Below are 10,318 nucleotides of genomic sequence, written 5' to 3' on the forward strand. Positions count from 1 at the left end.
TAGCTCCAGCTTCAAGAATGAGAAATTTGATGAAAAGGATATATTTGATTGGTCGAGGGGGGAGAAACGAAGAGGTATCCACTTACTGGTGGCAGTGGTGGGTAATTTCCACCCAAATCCAGTTTTTAGAGTTTTTTGGAGCACCCCTTGAAGAGTTTTATAAAAAAATTGGGAGTTGTGTTCTAGATTCTAGTTTTTTGTAAAGCGGCATATTGTGGAGCTATCTCGTTTAGTTTATATTTTCTAGAGTGGAGCTGAATTTTAAGGAGCAGCAGTGCCAAACAGACTCTTAGACAGGCTGAGGTAGGTAGAAAACCATGTTGAGCACATAGTTTGGTAGCTTACATCCATCTGCATGGAAGCACCAATCCCTTCTGCCTCACGCATTTGGTTGCGTGCATATGGCTCTTCTGATGCACACTATGCTACATGTTTGGTTTCACACATTTGGCTGTGTATACTGTTAGCATCTACTCCCTCCATTCTAAAATAGATGACTCAACTTTATACTAATTTTATCGTCCCTCTTCCTCTTCACCTACCACCCTAACCATTGCTCATTGCATTTTATATATGACCACAATGATTACGCCAATAAACCAACACTACAATCAGGACGAATTGAACGATGATGATGTCTTCATCTCACACAGCCCAAACTGACCAGGAGAGCATAAAGTTGGACTGGCATCATCTGCCTTTCGCCTGGTCATAAAACTTTCGAAGCAGTTGTCTTTGTAATAGGTCATTTGTTCATGTCATGTGTGCCATGATCCATGAACTGTAATCTCTTGAACCCTCCCTACGTATACCACGTATCACTTCACCTAGCATGATAAAAAACAATTAAGCAACAAGCAAATGAACACAACATATGAAACATAAACAACATAGGCATGCATAATCTTATATCTCGAAAGGCAGAACAAGTTCGTCCTAACTACTATGATGTCATCCTACTACCATATTTAAAAGATGGTGTAATCCTATCAGTTCACCATCGACACAAAGAGATTAGTATATACCACCTCATCAAAATATATAGGCCAACAACAGTTTTTACCATAAAATGTACAACGTCATCGTCGGCGTCGCCTGTCATCATCATGCACGTCATCAGCACCATCATAAGCACAGTAGTAGTAGTGCTAGCCCAACAATATCCTAAGATAGAGCACCTTATGACCCCCCCCCCATGCCAACGAACCCAGGCCCCTGTGCCATGATGTTTAGTAGGTGGCTAACAACCGCCATCAGAGCCTCCTGACCGAAGCCACCCATCTCCATGACGGAACTGTAGAGGGAAGGGTGAGCGTCGACGGTCTTGCTCTCCGTGATGGCAGTTGCCACTTCCTTGACAGCCTCAGTCATGCTGCTAAAGACGCTCAACTCCTCATCCATCAAGCTGCCCCTCTTCCTCTTCCTCTTCCTCCCAAGAACAAGAACATGGTCAACAGCCTTCTCATGACCATCAAGGAATGTTGGTCTCGAACTCCTGGGTATTTGGATACTCAGGCATAGGCATAGGCGAACTGAGATGCTCGCCGGAGCCCATGGCATGCTTGCCGGTAGCCAGCCGAGAAGATCTACCGCATCTCTAAGTAGTTCCGTATGAAAATGTTGAGGAACTTAGCATCCTTGAGGTGGACCTAACGAAGAAACACAATGTTGTTAGTTGTGTTTGGCATGTTAGAGAAACTAAACAAGTTCAACCAGTGCTATGTGAGCTAATCATAGTGTAGCCTTTGTAGTGCTATGTCTCCAACAGGATCATGAAGGTGCCAGAGAAGAGCATGAAGACAAATCGCCGTCGCCTTCTATAACCGACCAGAGAAGATGCTCTGCTTACCTTCTCGTCGGTGAAGAATCCAAATTCGACAGAGAATTCAAGAGGGGCAGGGGGGGGGGGGGTGGCGACGGGGGTTTTGGCGATGAGCCGAAGGGGTAAATAGGATGACCGATTCGGCGGGAGGTGACCCAATTCCTCCTGCCGTTTTTTCGGGAATGCGCACATCGCTTGATGCATTGTTTCCCTCCTCTGCATGCGCGAGCTTGATTAAAAGAAATTGGCTAATTCAGTCGTTATTAACGGGCCTAACTGAGATGTGTTGTAAGATTTGTGTTATATAGTTCGTAAAAAAAAAGATTTGTGTTATATAGATCAAACAGTAAACGCACATTCAAACGAGCCAAATTTGCATTCGGTGGACGTGGTGGAGGCCTGAGGAGAATGGAGGCTACCAAACGCCCCACAGACGTACCTCTTTGCAATTTCATCGTCCAGCTATTCCCAATTCCCCGTCCACTCCCCACGGCCCGAAATTTCATCTCGACGCCTTCGGCCGTCACCATGACCGACGCCGCCGCCTCGTCTTCCCGCCGGAGGATGGAGGCCGTCCGCCGCCATCTCCTCCCTCGGCCTCCGCCCGTCCTTAGCCTGGTACGAGCTATCTCTTAGAGGCCCCAGCCTGCCATCCCACTAAGTCCCCTCCTAACTCACTCGTATCATGTCTTGCTTAATCGGTCCCATTTCGTGCTCAGAATCAGCTAAGCGCCCCGGAGGCAGGACAGAGCCCGGTGATCATCGGCGGAATGGTGCTGGACATCCACGCGAAGCCATCCGTGCCGTCACATCCTGGCACCACCGTTCCTGGGATGGTAAATCACCATCTTGCTTTAAAACACACTCCTCATTTTCACCAATTGATAGCTTGGATCACATGATATTTTGCTGGATTGAATGATGTGAGGTATAAGCGTGCGGTGCGACGTTTGGATCAGCCATGACCAGTAGCCTAATTCTGTCAAAGTAGGCTTTGCTAGGATATATCCCTTCACATATTCTTACTATGGGCTTGAGTTTTCAAGGATCCATCGCAAAAGTCTCTACTTTCACACTTTTAGTCTGGTCGTTGTGCTAACCGTAAACTTGGCAAACCTCAAGATTCCTCGTCTGACCAGGCAAAACAATTTTTGGTTTCGAAAAATATTTTGCCCCCACCGAAGACAATGCTTTTCCACAGATTTCTTAACCTTAGATTTTCAAATTAGAGTGATTTTATTAGCTAAAATTAACCCTTTTCTTGTGACCAACCGAACTGGTTGATTTCGTGATTTTTGGCCGAACTTCTGCCAATCATGAGGTATCGGCATCTGCAGATAATTTTACCCCAACTTAGTCCATAAAAACTACAAGTTTTGTCATATTTAATCTCTTACTAGTTACTAGTAAAAGACTTCATCCTTGTTATTATGTATGTGTAATTATTTTGAACGCCTATCTATTTTGGTTGATATTATATGCATGTTATTCATCCTTAGGTCGAGGCATATAGCTTGCGTGCTTTCATTATTTCTGTCATATAACAAGAAAAGTTTGAATCGAATACCATTTGATGAAGTATTTGAACTTCATAGGTTAAGTACATCGGTGGGGGAGTAGCTAGAAATATTGCTGAGTGCATGGCTAAGCTTGGGACTCAACCACTCATGATTAGTGTCATTGGAGATGATATGGCAGGTATAACGTACTTATGTTGACGTAGTTTTTCTAATTACTAAATGTACTCATGTCAGAATACTCTTCACTTTTCCTGTCTTGAGCTAAAATTTGATCCAATACTTTTTGTTAATTCTGCTAAAGGGGATTTTCTATTGAAGTACTGGAGGTTGGCTGGACTATGTACAGATGGTAAGTGTGAAGTTATCTATCTTTCCGTACTGATCGTGATATCACATCATATATTTGTATGCATTTTCGGGGTTGTGGTAAACCCAGTTGCAATATTTATTTTGTATGTTGCTAATATGTTGAATATTTTCCCTTTACAATTAGTTCCTGGTTCTCCACTGGCTTAATGTTGTTTGGCAATTTGCTCTGTGCTTATTTGTGATGCAATGGTACAGGCCTACAGTTTTGTACAACAAACCAAAATTAAAACGCTAACTGTAGTGGGACTAGAAAAGCACCCCCGCCCCACCGCGGTTATCAAATAGCTCACAACCACCCTATGCCAAATTCAGTGTTAGTCGTGTTGTGGGGCCGAGGTTATGGTTTAGAAGGGGATAAATAGACCTTACAAAATCTACGTCCAATTTAAGCGATCAAGTAGCCTACACAACAAGTCTACAACAAGATAAGAGTGTGGAAGCGAAAATTGCAAGTAACTAGGAGTAAGGGAATATTGCAAACACATCAAACACAACGATGGTTTCTTGAGGTTCAGATTGTTGATGCAATCCTACTCCTCGTTGGTTAAGGTTCAAACACAAATTTGCAAGCCACACCAAGGCCTCGGCAAGGTCGACCACTAAGGTCCCACGAAGCCTCTTGCCCACCTATGTCACCATGGCTTGATACTACGAAGGTCAAAGCCTAACCCGGGGTTGATCTTCACGGAGAAGGCAATCACTAGGCCTTCTACAAACTCTTGATTCCTTCACACCTTGAAGGCTATCAAGTGACTCCTAATCGTCTCGGAGGCGCACACCCTCCAAGAGTAACAAGAAAAGGACAGTCACTTGGATGAACTCAAAAGATCTTCAATCAACTCTCTCAAGAATCCATAGGGTCTCTCTCACTAAGAATCAAATGATGGAGCAAAGAGAGATAGAACACTAAGCGGTCCAAGAGGTGGTGGAGTTCTGCTTTCAAACCCTCTGAAAAATGGCTCAAAAAATGCTTGCCCACTCAGTGGTGTGGGGGTCTATATTACCCCCCCCCCCCTGGTTTTAACCACAAGGCCACTATCAAAATTGCAATTTGCATGTATACAATACCACTATCTCTTTCCGAGAAGAATTTATTTGATTTTTGCCTCGTATGATGGTGCTTACTAATGCAAAAGTTGCATGCAGCCATAGAGAAAGAGGCACCACATGCACATGTTTAATTAGCCCAGAACACGAGAGGTTTTCCACACAGTTAATCCTGCTATTTATTAGTTTGTTTTCTTGGTATCTGAAAAATGAGGTAATGGCCTTGTATACAAAAATGGAGGGAGTATAGAAAAAAACAGAAATCTGACCGTTGCACAATAGCTTACAACTTGCTCAGTAGTACCGAACAGAAAACCTGGCAGTAGGTGGCTGGCACTTGGAAGTGCTGGCTGTCGAGTAACCCTCTTGAAAATCCAAATACCCGGGGGTACCGAATGCAAAAGACACAGGTACTGGACAATGGAGTAGTTCATTTCTGCATGAAGGATCAACTTGCTCAGAGGTACGGAAGTGATAATTCTCGGAAGTGTCGGGGTCAATAGAGGAACCCTGGAATGGAAGGGTGCAGAAACGGCCAAGTCTCAGCTTGGAGATGCCAGAAAGATTTGGCTTGGAAATACCGGACCTATACCGAGACGCTGTGCCGAAGCAAATGAGAGGTGCTCGTAATTGCTAGACAAGGTTAAGCTCAGAGATACCAGAGCTAACAGAGATACACTTGGTAGGAGAAAAGCTCAGTGGCACAGGAAAAAAATCTCGGTTGTCCTGGGAAACACTTAGAGAACTGGGTTTGCTCATCAGCATCACTCACAACTCACTGGCTTGGTAGTACCAAGTAGGAATACTCGGAGGTATCGGGATGTAGGAAAATTTGAGGAATGAAGTGTTTGGAGTGGAAAACTTGGGGATTTGGTTGTGGATCTTGAGATAGGGTTCATCCCTAGCTATTTGCTTGCATTCCTCTTGATAATACAATTGTCCTTAAACTCAATCTGAATCATGGATCCACTAAAAAAAACTAGAAATTACAAACCACGAGCGTAAAGAAACAACCACTTGTCAGGGCAAAAATAGGGGTCACTGTTGATGTTTTCACATCAAAATGGACCACGTCCTGAACTGAACTTGATAAACCAATAGTCCTCTTAATTGCCTTGTCATTAATAACCAAAAATTAATAGGGGGACTAAATGCACTTTCACATGTACCCATCTCACTACAACATACTATATTGAGCATGTAAGCAATATGTCAGATATTGTGCAATCCATCAAAGGGTACAAACTGGTTAGATGCTGCAAATTAAAAGTACATAACATACGAGTTACCTTCCTATTTGTTGATAACTGAATGTAACACCTTTGAGGCAAAATCTTCTATGGGTTTTTTGTGAGCTTAAAAGAATTTTAAAAAATTGCACTTGGACATAATCAGCTAAATAAAATGTTTTAACTGACTAAACTATGTGTTTGGACTACACCTAAATGATAAGTGAAATGATCTTTAGACCAGGCTGTTAACTTTGTGATAATTATGTATTGCTTACTTGGCTCTTTTGAAAATTATGCTGCTCTTTTCTTGGTCTCCAATATATTATTTTGACTACTCCCTCCGATCCATATTTTTATGCTCCTTTAGTACAAAGTTGTACTAAAGGAGCGTCAATTAATATGGATCAGAGGGAGTAATTTTTTAGGGGAATTTTATGTGTATAATTGAATAAAATTATAATGTTGTGAAACTTCTGTCCACAACAAATTTAGTATTGTGACCTTTGTATATCCGGTATAAATATGTAGATAGTAAGCTAGCGATGGTCAAATTGTAAAAAGATACAACACGGATTCTGGAGCATCCTTTCTGAAACAGCGCAGGGAGTAAAATAATGTTTTGTTGAGAAAGCTCAGGATGGGCCCTAATGTTAAATGAAGAGATCACTCTGTTAAATAATTGCCTCAATCAAGCGATAATAAATTAACTAATTGGCTAAGATTAAGCCTTTCGAAGATCTCATTGTAGTTTCTAAGACAAGACCTTCAATTCTCTTGCAGCAACTTGAGGGTCTCAATTTTTCTTGTGTGACATCTTCTTTATAGAAACATCCTTAATTTATTATTTCACTGTGAATGCTGTTCATGAATTGTCAAGGTTTTTTTCATTTTATTTTTGCCCCTTTAAATGATCTTTAGTTATTTTCTATTAGCTAACATTATCTCACAGCACTTAAGTAGGAATACTGCAGGTTCCTGATGTTACAACCCCAGTAGTGTCAAATGTATTTGATGGGAATGGAGAATTATTTGCTGGTGTTGCGAGTGTGCAAGCAGTTGTAAGAATTATTCAACGAAATGTGTACTGTTTCCTTACATTGAACATTAGTGTTTGGCTGTTTGCTAATTACCACTATATTTATCTCTGTTTTCTTGGGGCAGGAAACTTTTCTTACCCCTACCTGGATATATCAGTTCTACCGCCGCATCTCCATTGCACCTCTACTAATGCTTGATGCCAATTTATCTCCTGAGTCACTTCAAGCCGCTTGCAAAAGTAAGTTGTTATATCTCTTTATTATCTTCTGGAGGCGATAACTTATTTAGTTTTTGTATGCATGTGTATGTTGGATACTGGATAGAGTAAATTTTATTTACCATAACAAGTGGCAGTTTTGAGACCAAGAATAATGGTTACCAGTGGTAACCTAAGATTGTCAGAAGTTTGTGGAGGATTTTTCAAACTAAATTTGCACTTATTCGATGTATTGAAGCTAACTGATATTTTCTTCCAAAATTCAAATTCGAAACCTAATTGATAAATTCAGGGCCAAACGGGGTCGTCGGCAACTGAAATCTTGGTCTTTAGTACTTTCTCCATTTCAAATTACAGGTCGTATAGTTTCCAGCTGCATTTTTTGTAAGCCACCAGAATGTTTTGGTTACTCATTCTGCCCTCTAATGCATTTCCCCCTCATGGTGTACCATGAAGTGACCCAACTTCCAATGAGCTTAAGTATCTCTCTGCATTGCATGCCTTCAAGTCTCTACATGCCCGAGCTCTATTCCTGCATGTACTTTTACTTGAAGGGTGTCCTTTTTATCCTCCGGTCTAGTTACTTTAAATGCTTCTTAATCTGTGTGCTCAAACAAAATGTGATCTGTAATCTAATGTGGAGGGAGTGTTTTCTTATATAAAGGCATTGTTGTTGCACTACATTACCTTTTAGTATACTTGTGAACTCCTATCTACCATATTTTTTGAGGAGCTTCCCCCAAAAAGTTCAACTTGAATGTCCCAATTATTACCGGTGTTATGTTTTTCATATCGTATTTTTTGGAGTAGGGTCAAAAGTTAGTGATAAACACTATATTGTGTTATTTGTTTCAGTAGCATATGAATCAGGGGTGCCTGTGTTATTTGAGCCTGTCTCGGTGGTAAAAAGTTCAAGAATCGCACCAATTGCGGAACATGTGAGTGCAAATGATTGAGTAAGCATTTTTTAGTATGTATATGGGAAGAATTACCCCCTTGGCTGATTCGAGAAAGCACCCCCTTGATTCCAAAACTGTTTACTTTGCACCCTCCAACCATTAGAACAAGTGCAGATCGGCATGACTGTTCAAATTTCATGGGTAAGAAATGTGTGTATAGATGAGTCTTAGAGGCAAACCACAAATACCCTTAGAGAGGAGAGAGAGTATCGTTTTGAACTAGTAGGGGCACATGTAGAAAGCGAACAAAGGTGGAGAGAAGGTGATTTGGGACCGTGGTGTGTTGATATCTAGATGGCAAAATTCGGTAATGTGGCTGTCTACTCAGAAAAAAAAACAGTGATGTGGCTGTCTACTCAGAAAAAAAGTCAGTGATGTTGTTTCCAACGCGGCGGCAGTCGCTGATGTTCAACCAACCAACCCAAGTTTTGGTTTTGCACCAGTTCTGGTAGTTGGATGGTTTTGTAGTTGAAGTAGTTTTAGGCAGTCCGGGCAAGAGTTACGCGGTAAATGCACTTCTCTTCCCATTATATTTGAAGTTTACTTATTGATTTTCTATGATGATTCAGATAACTTGCACTTCCCCGAATGAGATTGAGCTTATTGCCATGGCAAACGCACTGTCTACTCCAGGGAAATACAACTTCGTCAAACTTGAGCAGTGCAGCAACAAAGCAGAATCTGTAGATTATTTGTTTGAAATGCTCAGCCCAGCAATGTTTTTTCTTCTCGAAAAGGGCATCAAGCTTCTCCTGGTGACACTTGGCTCGAATGGTGTTTTCATATGTTGCAGAGAGCACGTCAACTTCATGAAGGATCCGAAAAGGTGTAAAGTGACACCTTTCTCAACTCAGCTACTTGAAAAATTGGAGGGATGTTCTCTATCCAGCATGCCTGTTAATTTGTCTAGAGAAGGTTCTTCCAGAACTTGTGTTTTCCATTTACCTGCAACATCTGCCTCAGTGGTCAGCCTCACAGGCGCGGGTGATTGTTTGGTTGGTGGGTTTCTTTCATCTCTATGTGGGGGATTGGATATTATGCAAAGTGTTGCAGTTGGGATTGCTGTAGCAAAGGCGTCCGTTGAATCTGAAGCTAACATACCTGCCAATTTTTCTGCTGCAAGCATCGCAGGTCCTTCACATGAATCTTTATCAGTTTCTCTGTTTTGTGGGATTTGTTATTGATTTGTTGATATTTTGTTGCATAAGTAACTACCCCCTCCGTTCTTAAATATAAGCCTTTTTAGAGATTCCAATACAGACTACATACGGAGCAAAACGAGTGAATCTACACTTTAAAATACGTCTATATACATCCATATGTAGTCCGTATTGAAATCTTTAAAAAGGCTTATATTTAGAAACGGAGGGATTAGCATATTTCTTGTGTCCAAACCCCCTGTAATGTCAAAAGTGTAAACATCCACTTAGAGCTTGAAATTCAACACCTGTCCTGTGTATTGCCTTCTTGGAGGATGTTTTATGCTCTCTGTTTTATCTTCTCTCCATTTTCGATTGCAGCGAAACTAATTACCGTTTCTTGTATGCAGATGAGGCAAGAAGGACGCTGCTATCAGCTAGACAGATATGGTGCCAATAAATAGAGGACCACTGCAAACATTTTGGTGTTATTTTCATTCGAGTTAGGAGAGAGAATTTGTCATGTGACAGTTCATTTTTCTTCTTTTGAATGGTTGGATGTGCCTTCGAGTGCATAGCAGCGCCATAAATGTGCCTGCCAAAAAGATGTGTTGTAACTAATGATTATTTGTTGAGCCTGTAGGTCAGGCGCCTGAAAATTATTTCCAGTTTCTGTCGGTTTGCTCTTTTGCTCTCTCCCCCTCTTCCAACCATTGGATTGTTGTTCTTCTTCATCCTCCCAATGCTGCACTGTTAGTCCCCCTCATGCTGCCCCCGTGCCTGAGCTACTCCCTCCGGTGGGTTTATAAGTCGGGCACAGTTTTTCAGGTCTTTGGTTTAATGGGAAACATGTATTATATTTCATAAAAATGTATCTTTAGATTCGTTGTCAAATGTAGTTTCTAACCACATAGTGTCTTGTGGCATGTTATACATATTTCATTAATCAAATCGAAGACATAAAAACCCATGCCC

At 41.4% G+C, this 10,318-nt stretch overlaps 1 protein-coding gene across 3 annotated transcripts; it reads left to right on the plus strand.

The window, feature by feature from the left end:
* Positions 1 to 2,245: 2,245 nt before the first annotated feature.
* LOC123046549 (pseudouridine kinase) lies at positions 2,246 to 10,016 on the plus strand. Of its 3 annotated transcripts, none has more exons than XM_044469954.1 (9): positions 2,246 to 2,440; positions 2,542 to 2,658; positions 3,418 to 3,520; positions 3,644 to 3,691; positions 6,951 to 7,048; positions 7,152 to 7,266; positions 8,101 to 8,183; positions 8,774 to 9,335; positions 9,754 to 10,016. In XM_044469954.1, the coding sequence occupies exons 1-9, from the start codon at positions 2,351 to 2,353 to the stop codon at positions 9,801 to 9,803; spliced, it is 1,266 nt and encodes a 421-aa protein (XP_044325889.1). In that variant the 5' UTR covers positions 2,246 to 2,350; the 3' UTR covers positions 9,804 to 10,016. The 3 variants fall into 3 exon arrangements, with proteins under 3 accessions (XP_044325889.1, XP_044325896.1, XP_044325884.1); XM_044469961.1 differs by having other exon boundaries at positions 8,104 to 8,183; XM_044469949.1 differs by lacking the exon at positions 9,754 to 10,016 and having other exon boundaries at positions 8,774 to 9,730.
* The last annotated feature ends 302 nt before the right edge of the window (positions 10,017 to 10,318 follow it).

The sequence above is a fragment of the Triticum aestivum genome, chromosome 1A (assembly GCF_018294505.1).
Source record: "Triticum aestivum cultivar Chinese Spring chromosome 1A, IWGSC CS RefSeq v2.1, whole genome shotgun sequence".
Lineage (NCBI taxonomy): Eukaryota > Viridiplantae > Streptophyta > Magnoliopsida > Poales > Poaceae > Triticum > Triticum aestivum.

What these genes read in the sequence shown, in the direction of transcription:
- LOC123046549 (XM_044469949.1), top strand. Translation starts at nt 2,351, where the DNA reads ATGACCGACGCCGCCGCCTCGTCTTCCCGCCGGAGGATGGAGGCCGTC. An exon ending in GGCTGGACTATGTACAGATG is followed by an intron (nt 3,692 to 6,950) that starts GTAAGTGTGAAG and finishes GCACTTAAGTAG; the next exon opens with GAATACTGCAGGTTCCTGAT. An exon ending in TCGCACCAATTGCGGAACAT is followed by an intron (nt 8,184 to 8,773) that starts GTGAGTGCAAAT and finishes ATGATGATTCAG; the next exon opens with ATAACTTGCACTTCCCCGAA.